At 38.6% G+C, this 21,369-nt stretch overlaps 1 protein-coding gene across 1 annotated transcript in view; it reads right to left on the bottom strand.

The window, feature by feature from the left end:
- LOC141102421 (protein SSUH2 homolog) overlaps positions 1-21,369 on the bottom strand; it is a 129,831-nt gene that overhangs the window by 99,418 nt on the left and 9,044 nt on the right. Inside the window, exons 5-7 of the mRNA XM_073591376.1 lie at positions 13,013-13,137; positions 12,791-12,853; positions 12,633-12,715 (exon numbers count right to left, since the gene is read on the bottom strand). Of these exons, the coding sequence (XP_073447477.1) occupies positions 12,633-12,715; positions 12,791-12,853; positions 13,013-13,137 (271 nt within the window). The remainder of the gene's footprint in view (positions 1-12,632; positions 12,716-12,790; positions 12,854-13,012; positions 13,138-21,369) is intronic.

Here is a 21,369-nt window from a genome sequence, read left to right as displayed (position 1 = left end):
GTACACCACACTACATTGTATTATATATACTGTACACCACACTACACTGTATTATATATACTGTACACCACACTACACTGTATTATATACTGTACACCGCAGTACACTGTATTATATACTGTACACCACACTACACTGTATTATATATACTGTACACCACACTACACTGTATTATATATACTGTACACCACACTACACTGTATTATATATACTGTACACCACACTACACTGTATTATATATACTGTACACCACACTACACTGTATTATATATACTGTACACCACACTACACTGTATTATATATACTGTACACCGCACTACACTGTATTATATACTGTACACCACACTACACTGTATTATATATACTGTACACCACACTACACTGTATTATATACTGTACACCGCACTACACTGTATTATATACTGTACACCGCACTACACTGTATTATATACTGTACACCACACTACATTGTATTATATATACTGTACACCGCACTACACTGTATTATATATACTGTACACCACACTACACTGTATTATATATACTGTACACCACACTACACTGTATTATATATACTGTACACCGCACTACACTGTATTATATATACTGTACACCACACTACACTGTATTATATACTGTACACCGCACTACACTGTATTATATACTGTACACCACACTACACTGTATTATATACTGTACACCACACTACACTGTATTATATATACTGTACACCGCACTACACTGTATTATATATACTGTACACCACACTACACTGTATTATATATACTGTACACCACACACTGTATTATATACTGTACACCGCACTACACTGTATTATATATACTGTACACCGCACTACACTGTATTATATACTGTACACCGCACTACACTGTATTATATATACTGTACACCGCACTACACTATATTATATATACTGTACACCACACTACACTATATTATATATACTGTACACCGCACTACACTGTATTATATATACTGTACACCACACTGTATTATATATACTGTACACCACACTACACTGTATTATATATACTGTACACCGCACTACACTGTATTATATACTGTACACCACACTACATTGTATTATATATACTGTACACCGCACTACACTGTATTATATATACTGTACACCGCACTACACTATATTATATACTGTACACCACACTACATTGTATTATATATACTGTACACCGCACTACACTGTATTATATATACTGTACACCACACTACACTGTATTATATACTGTATACCGCACTACACTGTATTATATATACTGTACACCACACTACACTGTATTATATACTGTACACCGCACTACACTGTATTATATACTGTACACCACACTACACTGTATTATATATACTGTACACCACACTACACTGTATTATATACTGTACACCGCACTACACTGTATTATATACTGTACACCACACTACACTGTATTATATATACTGTACACCACACTACACTGTATTATATATACTGTACACCGCACTACACTGTACTATATATACTGTACACCACAATACACTGTTATTATATACTGTTCACCGCACTACACTGTATTATATATACTGTACACCACACTACACTGTATTATATATACTGTACACCGCACTACACTGTATTATATATACTGTACACCGCACTACACTGTATTATATATACTGTACACCGCACTACACTGTATTATATAGTGTACACCGCACTACACTGTATTATATACTGTACACCACACTACATTGTATTATATATACTGTACACCGCACTACACTGTATTATATATACTGTACACCGCACTACACTGTATTATATATACTGTACACCGCACTACACTGTATTATATATACTGTACACCGCACTACACTGTATTATATATACTGTACACCACACTACACTGTATTATATACTGTATACCGCACTACACTGTATTATATATACTGTACACCACACTACACTGTATTATATATACTGTACACCACACTACACTGTATTATATACTGTACACCGCACTACACTGTATTATATACTGTACACCACACTACACTGTATTATATATACTGTACACCACACTACACTGTATTATATATACTGTACACCGCACTACACTGTATTATATATACTGTACACCACAATACACTGTATTATATATACTGTTCACCGCACTACACTGTATTATATATACTGTACACCACACTACACTGTATTATATATACTGTACACCGCACTACACTGTATTATATATACTGTACACCACACTACACTGTATTATATATACTGTACACCGCACTACACTGTATTATATATACTGTACACCGCACTACACTGTATTATATATACTGTACACCGCACTACACTGTATTATATACTGTACACCACACTACACTGTATTATATACTGTACACCACACTACACTGTATTATATATACTGTACACCACACTACACTGTATTATATACTGTACACCGCACTACACTGTATTATATACTGTACACCACACTACACTGTATTATATATACTGTACACCACACTACACTGTATTATATATACTGTACACCACACTACACTGTATTATATACTGTACACCGCACTACACTGTATTATATATACTGTACACCACACTACACTGTATTATATATACTGTACACCGCACTACACTGTATTATATATACTGTACACCGCACTACACTGTATTATATATACTGTACACCGCACTACACTGTATTATATATACTGTACACCACACTACACTGTATTATATATACTGTACACCGCACTACACTGTATTATATATACTGTACACCACACTACACTGTATTATATACTGTACACCGCACTACACTGTATTATATATACTGTACACCACACTACACTGTATTATATATACTGTACACCGCACTACACTGTATTATATATACTGTACACCGCACTACACTGTATTATATACTGTACACCACACTACACTGTATTATATACTGTACACCACACTACACTGTATTATATATACTGTACACCACACTACACTGTATTATATATACTGTACACCACACTACACTGTATTATATATACTGTACACCACACTACACTATATTATATATACTGTACACCACACTAAACTGTATTATATATACTGTACACCACACTACATTGTATTATATATACTGTACACCGCACTACACTGTATTATATATACTGTACACCGCACTACACTATATTATATATACTGTACACCACACTACACTATATTATATATACTGTACACCACACTACACTGTATTATATATACTGTACACCGCACTACACTGTATTATATACTGTACACCGCACTACACTGTATTATATATACTGTACACCACACTACACTGTATTATATATACTGTACACCGCACTACACTGTATTATATACTGTACACCGCACTACACTGTATTATATATACTGTACACCACACTACACTGTATTATATATACTGTACACCGCACTACACTATATTATATACTGTACACCACACTACATTGTATTATATATACTGTACACCACACTACACTGTATTATATACTGTACACCACACTACACTGTATTATATATACTGTACACCGCACTACACTGTATTATATACTGTACACCACACTACACTGTATTATATATACTGTACACCACACTACACTGTATTATATATACTGTGCACCGCACTACACTGTATTATATATACTGTACACCGCACTACACTGTATTATATATATACTGTACACCGCACTACACTGTATCTATATATACTGTACACCACACTACACTGTATTATATATACTGTACACCGCACTACACTGTATTATATATACTGTACACCACACTACACTGTATTATATACTGTACACCACACTACACTGTATTATATATACTGTACACCGCACTACACTGTATTATATATACTGTACACCGCACTACACTATATTATATATACTGTACACCACACTACACTGTATTATATATACTGTACACCACACTACACTGTATTATATATACTGTACACCGCACTACACTGCATTATATACTGTACACCACACTACACTGTATTATATATACTGTACACCACACTACACTGTATTATATATACTGTACACCACACTACACTGTATTATATATACTGTACACCGCACTACACTGCATTATATACTGTACACCGCACTACACTGTATTATATATACTGTACACCACACTACACTGTATTATATATACTGTACACTACACTGTATTATATATACTGTACACCACACTACACTGTATTATATACTGTACACCGCACTACACTGTATTATATATACTGTACACCGCACTACACTGTATTATATATACTGTACACCACACTACACTGTATTATATATACTGTACACTACACTGTATTATATATACTGTACACCACACTACACTGTATTATATACTGTACACCGCACTACACTGTATTATATATACTGTACACCGCACTACACTGTATTATATACTGTACACCGCACTACACTGTATTATATATACTGTACACCACACTACACTGTATTAATATACTGTACACCGCACTACACTGTATTATATATACTGTACACCGCACTACACTGTATTATATACTGTACACCGCACTACACTGTATTATATATACTGTACACCACACTACACTGTATTATATATACTGTACACCGCACTACACTGTATTATATATACTGTACACCACACTACACTGTATTATATATACTGTACACTACACTGTATTATATATACTGTACACCACACTACACTGTATTATATACTGTACACCACACTACACTGTATTATATATACTGTACACCGCACTACACTGTATTATATACTGTACACCACACTACACTGTATTATATATACTGTACACCACACTACACTGTATTATATACTGTACACCACACTACACTGTATTATATATACTGTACACCGCACTACACTGTATTATATATACTGTACACCGCACTACACTGTATTATATATACTGTACACCGCACTACACTGTATTATATACTGTACACCGCACTACACTGTATTATATACTGTAAACCACACTACACTGTATTATATATACTGTACACCGCACTACACTGTATTATATATACTGTACACCGCACTACACTGTATTATATACTGTACACCGCACTACACTGTATTATATACTGTACACCGCACTACACTGTATTATATACTGTACACCGCACTACACTGTATTATATATACTGTACACCGCACTACACTGTATTATATATACTGTACACCGCACTACACTGTATTATATATACTGTACACCGCACTACACTGTATTATATACTGTGCACCGCACTACACTGTATTATATACTGTGCACCGCACTACACTGTATTATATATACTGTACACCGCACTACACTGTATTATATATATATACTGTACACCGCACTACACTGTATTATATATACTGTACACCACACTACACTGTATTATATATACTGTACACCACACTACACTGTATTATATACTGTACACCACACTACACTGTATTATATATACTGTACACCGCACTACACTGTATTATATATACTGTACACCGCACTACACTGTATTATATACTGTACACCGCACTACACTATATTATATATACTGTACACCACACTACACTGTATTATATATACTGTACACCGCACTACACTGTATTATATACTGTACACCGCACTACACTGTATTATATATACTGTACACCACACTACACTGTATTATATATACTGTACACCACACTACACTGTATTATATATACTGTACACCGCACTACACTGTATTATATACTGTACACCGCACTACACTGTATTATATATACTGTACACCACACTACACTGTATTATATATACTGTACACCGCACTACACTGTATTATATATACTGTACACTACACTGTATTATATATACTGTACACCACACTGTATTATATACTGTACACCGCACTACACTGTATTATATATACTGTACACCGCACTACACTGTATTATATACTGTACACCGCACTACACTGTATTATATATACTGTACACCACACTACACTGTATTATATATACTGTACACCGCACTACACTGTATTATATATACTGTACACCACACTACACTGTATTATATATACTGTACACCACACTACACTGTATTATATATACTGTACACTACACTGTATTATATATACTGTACACCACACTACACTGTATTATATACTGTACACCGCACTACACTGTATTATATATACTGTACACCGCACTACACTGTATTATATACTGTACACCGCACTACACTGTATTATATATACTGTACACCACACTACACTGTATTATATATACTGTACACCGCACTACACTGTATTATATATACTGTACACCACACTACACTGTATTATATATACTGTACACCGCACTACACTGTATTATATATACTGTACACTACACTGTATTATATATACTGTACACCACACTAACACTGTATTATATATACTGTACACCGCACTACACTGTATTATATATACTGTACACCACACTACACTGTATTATATACTGTACACCGCACTACACTGTATTATATATACTGTACACCGCACTACACTGTATTATATACTGTACACCGCACTACACTGTATTATATATACTGTACACCACACTACACTGTATTATATATACTGTACACCGCACTACACTGTATTATATATACTGTACACCACACTACACTGTATTATATACTGTACACCGCACTACACTGTATTATATATACTGTACACCACACTACACTGTATTATATACTGTACACCGCACTACACTGTATTATATATACTGTACACCACACTACACTGTATTATATACTGTACACCGCACTACGCTGTATTATATATACTGTACACCACACTACACTGTATTATATATAATGTACACCACACTACACTGTATTATTTACTGTACACCGCACTACACTGTATTATATATACTGTACACCACACTACACTGTATTATATACTGTACACCGCACTACGCTGTATTATATATACTGTACACCACACTACACTGTATTATATATACTGTACACCGCACTACACTGTATTATATATACTGTACACCGCACTACACTGTATTATATACTGTACACCGCACTACACTGTATTATATATACTGTACACCACACTACATTATATTATATTATATACTGTACACCACACTACACTGTATTATATATACTGTACACCGCACTACACTGTATTATATACTGTACACCACACTACACTGTATTATATATACTGTACACCACACTACACTGTATTATATATACTGTACACCACACTACATTGTATTATATATACTGTACACAGCACTACACTGTATTATATATACTGTACACCACACTACACTGTATTATATACTGTACACAGCACTACACTGTATTATATATACTGTACACCACACTACACTGTATTATATATACTGTACACCACACTACATTGTACTATATATACTGTACACCGCACTACACTGTATTATATACTGTACACCACACTACATTGTATTATATATACTGTACACCACACTACACTGTATTATATATAATGTACACCACACTACACTGTATTATATATAATGTACACCGCACTACACTGTATTATATACTGTACACCACACTACACTGTATTATATATACTGTACACCACACTACACTGTATTATATACTGTACACCACACTACATTGTACTATATATACTGTACACCGCACTACACTGTATTATATACTGTACACCACACTACATTGTATTATATATACTGTACACCACACTACACTGTATTATATATACTGTACATCACACTACACTGTATTATATATAATGTACACCACACTACACTGTATTATATATAATGTACACCGCACTACACTGTATTATATACTGTACACCACACTACACTGTATTATATATACTGTACACCACACTACACTGTATTATATACTGTAAACCACACTACACTGTATTATATATACTGTACACCGTACTACACTGTATTATATATACTGTACACTACATTGTATTATATATACTGTACACCGCACTACACTGTATTATATACTGTACACCACACTACACTGTATTATATATACTGTACACCACACTACACTGTATTATATACTGTAAACCGCACTACACTGTATTATATACTGTACACCACACTACACTGTATTATATACTGTACACCACACTACACTGTATTATATATACTGTACACCACACTACACTGTATTATATATACTGTACACCGCACTACACTGTATTATATATATTGTACACCACACTACACTGTATTATATATACTGTACACCACACTACACTGTATTATATATACTGTACACCGCACTACACTGTATTATATATACTGTACACCACACTACACTGTATTATATATACTGTACACCGCACTACACTGTATTATATATACTGTACACCACACTACATTGTATTATATATACTGTACACCACACTACACTGTATTATATACTGTACACCACACTACACTGTATTATATATACTGTACACCACACTACACTGTATTATATATACTGTACACCACACTACATTGTATTATATATACTGTACACCACACTACACTGTATTATATATACTGTACACCGCACTACATTGTATTATATATACTGTACACCACACTACACTGTATTATATACTGTACACCACACTACATTGTATTATATACTGTACACCACACTACATTGTATTATATATACTGTACACCACACTACACTGTATTATATATACTGTACACCACACTACACTGTATTATATACTGTACACCGCAGTACACTGTATTATATACTGTACACCACACTACACTGTATTATATATACTGTACACCACACTACACTGTATTATATATACTGTACACCACACTACACTGTATTATATACTGTACACCGCACTACACTGTATTATATACTGTACACCACACTACACTGTATTATATATACTGTACACCACACTACACTGTATTATATATACTGTACACCACACTACATTGTATTATATATACTGTACACCACACTACACTGTATTATATATACTGTACACCACACTACACTGTATTATATACTGTACACCGCACTACACTGTATTATATACTGTACACCACACTACACTGTATTATATATACTGTACACCACACTACACTGTATTATATACTGTACACCGCACTACACTGTATTATATATACTGTACACCACACTACACTGTATTATATATACTGTACACCGCACTACACTGTATTATATATACTGTACACCACACTACACTGTATTATATACTGTACACCACACTACACTGTATTATATATACTGTACACCGCACTACACTGTATTATATACTGTACACCACACTACACTGTATTATATATACTGTACACCACACTACACTGTATTATATATACTGTACACCGCACTACACTGTATTATATACTGTACACCACACTACACTGTATTATATATACTGTACACCACACTACACTGTATTATATATACTGTACACCACACTACACTGTATTATATATACTGTACACTGCACTACACTGTATTATATATACTGTACACCACACTACACTGTATTATATACTGTACACCGCACTACACTGTATTATATACTGTACACCACACTACACTGTATTATATACTGTACACCACACTACACTGTATTATATATACTGTACACCGCACTACACTGTATTATATATACTGTACACCACACTACACTGTATTATATATACTGTACACCACACACTGTATTATATACTGTACACCGCACTATATTATATATACTGTACACCACACTACACTGTATTATATATACTGTACACCACACTACACTGTATATATATACTGTACACCACACTACACTGTATTATATATAATGTACACCACACTACACTGTATTATATATACTGTACACTGATGTTCGAACACCCGATGTTCGACCCAAACATCAAGCTCATCCCTACCTAAGACCCCATTTATTGTCCTTCCCCCTGTGACCCCATGTCCTAGAGATACCTATGTAGCACCCTGGTGTTTAGGCAGGGTTGCTCCTATATTGACTTGCCAGGTATAGTTCCTGTGACAGACCTACCCGGGAGAGAGGCTTTTGTAGGGGACTGAATGCCAGCCTCCTGCAAACCAATGTTCTATTATGTTTGTCTGCCTTGGATCACAGGATGTGTATTGCATTGGAGGGAGGGGGGATTCTTCCAACAGCTCTCCCTGCTAACACTGTGTACTGATGAGACATTAAACACACCTGACCTGTGTGTCCATTGTCATTGGACAGTTTAACCTGCCCTCTTTTCCAAGGGTGGGGGGGGAGAGTCTCTGAGTTATTTTATCTGTTGTGTCCATGTGTTATAATAAGTGAGTTGATTCCTGCCGAAAACCTGAAGACAGAGCTTTGTCTCATTTTTGGGGTGGATTATTTGTATGGGTTCCTTGTTCAGCTGATGGAAGTGTTCGGTGAATGGAATGTCCTAAACGACTTTAACCCCTTTCATACTCGGGGTTTCGTTACAGTTGCCTTGGCTAATTGTTGAGGATTTCACTCTACTGCCCTGTACACACGGGTCGGACATTGATCGGACATTGATCGGACATTCCGACAACAAAATCCATGGATTTTTTTCAGACGGATGTTGGCTCAAACTTGTCTTGCATACACACGGTCACACAAAGTTGTCAGAAAATCCGATCGTTCTGAACGCGGGTGACGTAAAACACGTACATCGGGACTATAAACGGGGCGGTAGCCAATAGCTTTCGTCTCTTAATTTATTCTAAACATGCGTGGCACGTTGTGCGTCGGATTTGTGTACACACGATCGGAATTTCCGACAACGGATTTTGTTGTTGGAAAATTTTATAGCCTGCTCTCAAACTTTGTGTGTCGGAAATTCCGATGGAAAATGTGTGATGGAGCCCACACATGGTCGGAATTTCCGACAACAAGGCCCTATCACACATTTTCCGTCGGAAAATCCGACCGTGTGTACGGGGCATAAGTCTGTAATTGCTGCACTTCTCTCTTCTGCCGCTAGGTGGCCGGGGTACTTGGTGGCATTATATATGAGAAGGGCAATGCAAGGTCAGATTTTGCGTATGTTGGGTATCAGCCAATGGGCAGGGGTTATCTGAAATCCCTTGGCCTGCTGGGAGAGCCTATATATTTGGGTGAGGTCAGGTGATCGGGGTTCTGTGCCACCTGGACGGCTGTCTGGGTGGACATGTGTTGTATTGCCTGGGCTGCTAAGCCGTAGATTAGGCCTATCCCGGGGGCATCTGGCTGCCAGGCTGTCTGAGGGCCTATCCAGAAGTAATAGAGCAGTGCAGGGTTGGGATTGCGGCTTGTAGTCCAACCAGAAGTGACGGTTCTGCCGGCCGGAGAACCTGTGGTGGTCGGAGATAGAGGGGAAGCTGTCACCAGTAAGGGACCAACCACCTTATTACCAGGGACCACAGTGAGTAACTGAAGCAAGTACCTGAGCAGAATTCTCACCAACCGGGGAGGGTGGAGAATCGGGAAAATTCAGGTGGTGATCAAGTCAGGGACCCAACCAGCGGAGGAGACGCTTGCGGGGCAGCCTTGTGTGTCAAGCCAGGAACCGAGTAGACCAGCAGGGGTGACGCTTGAGAAGTATCAGGAGTGCCAATCTAGGGACCCAGCAGGGAAGCGGGGGTGACGCTTGAGGAAGATACCACCACAAAGATTGGAGGAGCTCAATGGATTCAGAGACAGTGAATCATCTAGTCCAGTGAGAGACGGGGAGCTCAGTGGGTTGAAGAACTACAAGAAGTGATTGTAGTGGAAGTGAAGGAACTGTTATGCCCCGTACACACAATAGGATTTTCCGACAACAAAATCCTGGATTTTTTTCCAACGGATGTTGGCTCAAACTTGTCTTGCATACACAGTCACACAAATCTTGTTGGAAATTCCAATCGCCAAGAACGCGGTGACGTACAAGACATACGACGAGCCAAGAAAAATTAAGTTCAATAGCCAGTGCGGCTCTTCTGCTTGATTCTGAGCATGCGTGGAACTTTGTGCGTCGGAATTGTGTACACAACGGATTTTGTTGTCGGAAAATTTGAGATCCAGATCTCAAATTTTGTTTGTTGGAAATTCTGACAGAAAATGTCTGATGGAGCCTACACACGGTCGGAATTTTCGACAACAAGCTCACATCGAACATTTGTTGTCGGAAAATCCTATCGTGTGTATGGGGCATTACACTTTGTGCTAGAAACTGTTAAAGATTGTTACCATAGGAGACAGCATTCCTACACATGCAGATGTGGCGTCTTGCTGGGGCCTTTCCCTGCATGGCTGTCCTCCTGTAGAAGTCTCGGAGTCTTCCAATTAACATTGCAACTATCTAAGGGTGTCCTGGCCCTAACCCTCTCTCCCAAAGTTTTGTTTAAGAGAAATAAAATCTCTTTGCAAATCTGATTGGTTGTTCACGGTTGCCTTGTGATTATCAGTCATTGCCTCTGATGGTGGTATTTCGCACTCACCTCCTCCTGCCACTTCCAGAACACCCGTGGCACCTCTTATTCCTCGATCGCCGACGGCTTCCACCAGAACAGCCGCACCGAAACTGCGCAGACATGGGGTGGGGGTTTAATGAACATACCGGAGATCTGTGTAAACTCCTAGAAGTGGTACAACTTACCTGCCCCGAACCTCCACACCTGGCACACTTACAGCGCCCCCGTCCCTGGCACTTGTGGCAAACCTGAGCGAGATGACAATTAAGGGGATACACTGTATATACTTTATATGTGTATATATATATATAGAGAGAGAGAGAGATCAATAGATTGATAGAAGTGTGGAGTCATTTCAGTGTTTCTCCCACATTCTCTGATCTGATCGGTAATATCGATCGACTCACCTTCAGCTCTGAAGAACATGGAAGGGGAATTGTCTCTGAACTGTCCTGAAACATTTTCGGGGTCTGGACTCCGATGTTCCACAGCTCTGGGGGGGCTCCTCGGTTTGCTTTGTCCAGTTTCTGACCTGCACCCCCACATAGTGGGGAATCGGGGAGAAAGATTGCATATCTTTATTTCCTCATTATCAATATATTGAGGGAAAAGAACGATCTTTGTTTGGAAATAGTTTACAATGTTTTGTAGAGTAATCCTAATTTTTGTGTCATTTTAAAGAGGAGACAAATTACAGAATAAAATATATACTTTTTATCTGCAGTAACAATACGATCACTTCATGCTGATCAAAGTAGAAAAATCTTTTTTTTTTTAAGTTTTTCGTTACTTTTTTGCATATTTGAATTGCATTAAAATAAAATCATTTTGCAGAGAAACATCACCAAATGAAAGCCCGTTTGTCCTAAAATATATACATATGTAACACCTCATTATCTCATATAAATAATGAATGGGTTGAATAAGTAGAGCCGTGCTATGGGGGGTGGGGAGCTGAAATTCAAGTTTTTTTTATAGAAAAGGGAATACTAGACCCCCTGTCTTTTTTTTTTTTTTTAATCAATATTATTATTTTTGTGGTCTGTGTCACATGGAACATTGAAATTTCCCTTTATTTCTTGTCTCAGTGACACAACATGAAGTCAGAATAAATCTCTACACAGTGAGGGGGAATCCACTTTTAGACAACCATCATCAGAACAGAACCCCCCTTAGGAAAATTCTCCCCTTTTCTCCTCTTCCAGTGTTACATTTTGGATTTTCTTTCACTTCCCTCTCTTCTCCTGACGATGGGCTCCAGGATAATGAAGAGACGGTGACTATTCACAGGGGGACACAGAGGGGACACAGGGGGGATATAACGGAACCCCATCGCACTCCGCTTGAGTGCTTCTGTCAGTACACGGCTTCCTCCGGTCTGGACCTTCAGATATCAGATATTACAGCCACATATTGCAACCAAGAACTAGGCGACACTAACTCAGTTGCAAAACTGGAACACTTTATTTGAAACTCAGACACATACTTTTTTATACCCCATACGAGGACATCCCCCCTCCTGATCATATTACCCTAACAATACAAACTGTATACCAAAACTGTCTCTTGTCATTTTTAACATTTTTGACAGTTTTTTTGTGAAATGGTAGGGGTACTTTTGTACCCCCTTACCATTTCACACAGGGGGGGCGAGATCTGGGGGTCCCCTTGTTAAAGGGGGCTTCCAGATTCCGATAAGCCCCCCGCCCGCAGACCCCCACAACCACCGGCCAAGGGTTGTGGGGATGAGGCCCTTGTCCTCATCAACATGGGGACAAGGTGCTTTGGTGGGCTACCCCAAAGCACCCTCCCATTGTTGAGGGCATATGGCCTGGTAGGGTTCAGGAGGGGGGCCACTCTCTCACCCCCCTCTTTTCCTGCGGCCTGCCAGGTTGCGTGCTCAGATAAGGGTCTGGTATGGATTTTTGGGGGGACCCCCACGCCAATTTTTTTTTTATTTTGGCGCGGGGTTCCCCTTAAAATCCATACCAGACCTGAAGGGCCTGGTATGGAATTTAGGGGGACCCCCACGCCAGTTTTTTTTTTAATTTTGGTTCAGGGTTCCCCTGTGGGGAATTCCCATGCCGTTTTTATCAATGAACTTTTATGTGTATTGTCGGACCAGCAATTCATTAATAGCCGCAATCAGTTTTAAATTACTTTTTTTCCTTTGAAATGTCATTTTGCTGTCAGACTGTTCTAAACATGTGAAACATGCGCCCCTTTACAGGCATACTATAGACACCCCCCAGGTATGAAATTTAAAGGGATATTACACTTTTATTGTTTCACTTTAAGCATTATTAAAATCACTGCTCCCGAAAAAACGGACGATTTTAAAACTTTTTTTGCATTGATCCATGTCCCCTGGGGCAGGACCCGGGTCCCCAAACACTTTTTATGACAATACCATGCATATAAGCCTGTAAAATTAGCACTTTTGATTTCAAACGCTCGAGTCCCAAAGACTTCAATGGGGTTCTAAAGTTTGTGCGAAGTTTTGGTCTGTTCGCAAGTTCTGGTGCGAACCGAACAGGGGGTGTTCGGCTCATCCCTAATGATCAGCTCTTTCAATTAACATTTATAGTTGAGAATCAAACAAACCAGGAATAGTCTTTGTATATTTCCTGGGAGATATTGTGGATAAATATTAGTCCTATGTGCAGTAATCCAAACCACGTTCTCAGTGTCCATTAAGTGATGGTCCATCATTAGAGATCTGCTCTCTCCCTGTACCATAGTCAGTAGGTAAGAGGCCTGCTCCTAGTCCTCTACAGAAGCCCCTATCTTGGTTATGTCTGTCAGAGGGGACACGGGGGGCACAGAGGGGGACACGAGGATGCAGAGGGGGCATAGGGGGGACAAAGGGGACAAATTGGAGACACAGGGGGGACACAGAAGGGACAAAGAGGGGACACAGGGGGGGACACAGAAGGGACAAAGGGGAGACACAGTATGGGCACAGGGGGGCACAGAGGGGACACAGGGGGCACAGGGGGGACACAGAAGGGACAAAGGGCAGACACAGTATGGGCACAGGGGGGCACAGAGGGGACACAGGGGGCACACAGAAGGGAGACAGAGGGGACAAAGGGCAGAGACAGAGGGGACAAAGGGGAGACACGGGGGGACACAGAGGCGACACAGAGGGTACAAAGGGGGGACACAGAGGGGGCACAGAGGAGACACAGAGGGTACAAAGGGGAGACACGGGGGGGCACAGAGGAGACACAGAGGAGACACAGAGGGGACAAAGGGGAGACACAGAGGGGGCACAGAGGGGACAAAGGGGAGACACAGGGGGGACACAGAGGGGACACAGAGGGTACAAAGGGGAGACATGGGGAGACACAGAGGGGACAAAGGGGAGACACAGAGGGGGCACAGAGGGGACAAAGGGGAGACACAGGGGGGACACAGAGGGGACACAGGGGGGACACAGAGGGGACACAGAGGGTACAAAGGGGAGACATGGGGAGACACAGAGGGGACAAAGGGGAGACACAGAGGGGACACAGAGGGGACACAGGGGGGACACGGGGAGCACAGAGGGGACACAGAGAGCAATATAAAGCTGACAGAGGTTCTAATCCTTCTACACCACCATAGAAGGTACTGAGAGGTTCAGCGTTGGTTGTAGATTTTTATATCTGAAGGTTTGGGGTCCTTATTGGGGGTCACTGGGCCTAATTTCAGGATTCCACACATTTGGAAAGATTTAGGAAATACACCGATCGCCTTCTCGGAGAGTTACGGAGCTGAAGCCAGTTGATCTACAGAGAGTTATTTTTTGATTTTTACTTGAATGCTTCTCAGATTATTTCCATTATCATTCCATTCCAGAACTGTTTCGGGTGGTCATTGAAAATGAAAGGATGGGGGCAGGAGGCGGAGCCTAGCGGAGCAGACATGCATTGTTAGAGCTCCACACCGCTGAGGAGAGAAGAGAAGGACAAAGCGGAGCCTGCAGACTCAAAAGGTATCCATTTGAACCTTTTTGCCCCAGGGAACAAACTGTGAAAGTTTGGGCAGGAAATATGGTACTGGGAGGAAACCGTGGCAGAAATAAAAATCACCTCACAAAGAGCTCACAGGCACTCACTGCAACTGAAGCAGCTCCAGTCACCTCACAAGATACAGCATCAGGGCGCTCTCACAGACAGAAAATGTCACAGCAAGACTCTCCATTTGAGTCAGATACAGAACAAATCCTCTCACAAACTTCTCCACAAGCCTCCTCAGTATCCCCAGTAATATTATTACAATTTGAAAAGATGCTTCATAAGGCTTTAAAACAAACCTCAGACCAAATAACAAAAAGCCTAACCAAAGAAATAAGAGAGCTGGGAAACCGCACCGCAGCCTTAGAAATAAAAATGGATGAAATTGAAATTACAACCCAAGAAAATATAACAGAATTGGAACAATTAAAAGAAGAGAATTTAATACTTCAAACTAAGCTCGAAGATTACGAAAATAGAGCCAGACGTTCAAACTTGCGCATAAGGGGAATACCTGAAACTGTGACAGACCTGCAATCTACTATTACTGCTCTATTACAAGAACTAAAGCCAGATATCCCTATTGAACGTTTAGAACTGGACAGAGTACACAGAGCCCTCACAGCCAAAAAGAAAGATGGACCCCCACGTGATATAATCACAAAATTTCATTATTACAGAACGAAAGAACAATTACTAATTGCTGCAAGAGAAAAAAAAGGAACTTAATTTTCAAGGACACAATTATCAAATTTTTGCTGACCTATCCCAACTTACTATTACTAAAAGACGATCCATGAAACCCCAACTAATGGAACTGCAACGCCATAACATTATGTATCAATGGGGCTTCCCCTTTTCAGTCAGATTTAACCACCAAGGTACAATTTACAGAAGCAGATCAGCAGATGAACTACAACAAACCCTTTTAAAATTAAATCTGACAGAACCCACAAGCAGCAACACTCCCACACACAGAAGAATGGCATCATCTTCACCTTCAGGCAGCACCCAGAAAATTTCAGAACAAAATGGGAATCATCATTCTCACAAAAGAGGCCGTTATGCCACATCATCCATGGACCAAGAAGATTCAATGGACTGACATCCTAATTCCTGATATCTCTTCATTTATTATACTAAGAGATGGTTCTCTATAAAAAACCTATATTTATAACTGAATGTAACTGCATTCTGATAGTCACACACTGTGTGGGATCATGTTACATTCCAGTTATATTTCTTATTACTTCTGATTCATATAGCCTTAGAATATATAAGTGAAATAAGGAAATTCTTGTACAGTTATATATTATCAGGTAATAACAATAGGTTTATTACTTTTTACGACAAATATGTTCAATAATCCAGAAGTAATGGAAGCTTTTTCTTTCTTTTCTTAAAACAAATATATTATTACCTAACTAGTTCCTAGAATTATGTTTTTGTTTATTCTAATCTGAAGCAATACAACCTCAATTTTATGAGTTAACATATCTAAACAGTTACATATGAATAAAATATGTAATTATTTACTCTAAAAGGGTTAAAATCCCAAAATAATTCAAACTATCTTCATCAATACCAAAGTTATTAACAGTACCTTTCTAACTGAATTATTTAGCCTAGGGCAAGACTAACCATATACAACCACCCTGGAATAAATCATTTCAACAAAAACTATATTCTGCACTCCAATTGATGAAACATCATTTTGATGTCTTTTGACATAGCACTTCTCTCCTGTAAGCGGAAGATCCGTGTACCCCCATTAGCCCTCCTCATTCTCCCAACCATATTATGTGGGAGTGTGACGAAGGCACTTATTCCCCTGAGAGAGATATTTATTCTCTTTCACGGGTAAATTGTGATTACTTGCAAAAAATAATTTATACAACGTATCATCTAATCTCATATGTTTTTTGTTTACTCTTTACTCCAGAATTCACTGGTTTCTTTTCTTTTGTCCACACAGGTTGATCTGCGCAGTCAGCTCTGCATAACAAAAAGTAAGTCAAAACTATTTGATCTGTTGCCATGGCACCACTGAATATACTTTCCCTGAATGTTCAGGGAATAAATGTTCCTCAAAAAAGGACCAAAGCCTTCCATACTTTCCATAACAAGAAGGCTCACATAGTATGCCTCCAAGAAACACACTTCACCAAAGATTCTACTCCAAAATATATTTCTCCTTTTTATCAACAAATTTACACGGCTTCTGCCTGTACCAAACAAAGGGGAGCTCTAATTGCATTTCACCGATCCACACCATTCACCTTATCATCAGAAATTAAAGACCCAGAAGGTAGATACCTGATACTCATGGGTTATATAATGGATACAGCAATCACGGTAATTTCCTACTACGCTCCTAACAAACAACCTACACCATTCCTCTCACATATATTACAAGTGATTAATACACACAAAATAGGAACAGTGATAATGTGTGGGGATTCGAACCAGGTCCTCCTCCCATTTCTAGATAAATCACCTTTTACACCATCCAAAATAACCTCTAGATTACCTTTTTCTCAACTTCTTTCCAAATACAATCTGGTAGATTCATGGAGAGAAAGTAACCCAATGAAAAAGAAATTCACTTATTTCTCACACCCTCATCAAACCTTCACCAGAATAGATCATATTTTTCTAACAATAGGAATGATACCAGAAATTATTGCATCAGATATAATTCCGATTCCGTGGTCTGACCATAATGCAGTATACACTACTATAGCCTCAGCCATACCAAAAGCGCATGACCCAACGTGGTACTTACCGGACATAATGCTCAAACACCCACTACATCAGATGGCCATTGAACAAGCTTTAAAGGAATACATATCAATTAATAATACAACAGACATCTCCCCAATAACACTGTGGGAAGCTCATAAGCCTGTCTTGCGTGGTACAATACAAAGACAAATGGCACTATTTAAACGGGAACGCAAAAATCTAGCAAAAAAACTAGAACTCAATTTTAATGCAGCCTACATATCATTTCAAGATCATCCATCTCAGAGTACAAAATCTCATCTGGAAAAATCTAGATTGGAATACGATCTATTTCTCACTGAGTCAGTTGATAAATCCCTCAAACGCTCCAAACACAATTTCTACATGAATACAAACAAACCAGGTACATATTTGGCTCGGGCATTAAATTCAACTAACAAATCTTTCAAACCAATACGTTTGAAATTATCAAAAAATGTTTACACTTGTAATCCAGTTAAAATAGTCCATAAATTTCACTCACATCTCGCAACTTTATACAAGACAAACAATGAATTTAATCCTACAGAAGCTGAATCCTTCTTCTCAAAAATAACCTTACCTGAGTTATCTCAGAATCAAAAAAGCAGTTTGGATGAGCCTATAACTATAGATGAAGTTGCTAACGCCATAAAAGACCTAAAACTTAACAAAAGACCAGGCCCAGATGGCTACTCGGCTTTATACTATAAAACATTCTCAGAAATACTCTCTCCCATTCTCACTGAAACTTTTAACAAACTTCTAGATGGACATTCTTTTCGGCAAGAAACACTAATGGCAATTGTTTGTATGATCCCAAAATCCCTTTCTGATGATACTTCCAGTGTGAATTATCGGCCTATCTCTCTGTTAAACCTCGATATTAAATTATTAGCAAAAATAATAGCAAAACGCCTCAATAGCATTATAGGAAAATTAATACATAGAGATCAAGTAGGCTTCATGCCAAATAGACAGGCAGGCGATAATATACGCAGGGCAGTGTTATTGGCACATATTGCTAAAAAACGGAAAATTCCTTTATGTTTTCTATCTCTCGATATTAAGAGGGCATTTGACACAGTATCCTGGCAATATATGCAATATTCATTACAAAAATGGGGTTTTGGACCCCACTTTTTAACATGGATCAAAGCATTATATAATAAACCCAAAGCCTATATAAAATATGCTGGATACAAATCTGATGCCTTTAATATCGAAAGAGGTACCCGACAGGGTTGCCCATTATCTCCCTTATTATTTGCCCTTATACTCGAACCCATGGCCCAATACATCAGAACAAACCAAACTATAACTGGCATTGAAGTAGGAGGTATTACACACAAATTATGTATATTTGCAGACGATATATTACTTTTTCTATCATCACCACAGGTCTCTGGTCCTAACTTAATACCAGCTCTTGATGGATTTGCAGCCCTATCCAGCCTTATGATTAATCCTAAGAAATGCCTAGTGCTTAATATTTCACTCACAAACATGGAATTGATCCCGGCTAGGGCTGCACTCCCATTCACATGGGCAGAAAAATCAATCCCATATCTTGGAATTCATTTAACAGCATCTCATTCTGACTTATTCTCAACCAATTAACCTCCTGTATTAAGACAGATCACAAATCTAATAAAACAATGGTCGCAACTTCCTTTATCCTGGATAGGGAAGATTAATGCAATCAAAATGACTATTCTACCCAAATTGCTTTATCTATTCAGAGTCCTCCCTATTCCAATTCCTTCCTATTTTTTGAGAATAGTACAAAAAAGAGCAACTTCGTTTATATGGGGCTCTTCTAAACCACGTATACCTATACACACACTACATCTTCCCAAAAATAAAGGAGGCCTGGGATACCCTAATTTTACTAACTACTACAGAGCAGCACATTTGGCCAGTCTGTCCAAATACCATGCAAAACAGGAAATCCCATTATGGGTATTTATAGAGGCTTCAGAAAATGATCCTCTATTAAT

This window comes from Aquarana catesbeiana, linkage group LG07 (assembly GCF_042186555.1).
Source record: "Aquarana catesbeiana isolate 2022-GZ linkage group LG07, ASM4218655v1, whole genome shotgun sequence".
Classification (NCBI taxonomy): domain Eukaryota; kingdom Metazoa; phylum Chordata; class Amphibia; order Anura; family Ranidae; genus Aquarana; species Aquarana catesbeiana.
Note: the sequence above shows the minus strand (reverse complement) of the source record. Positions and strands in the feature narration are given on the sequence as shown.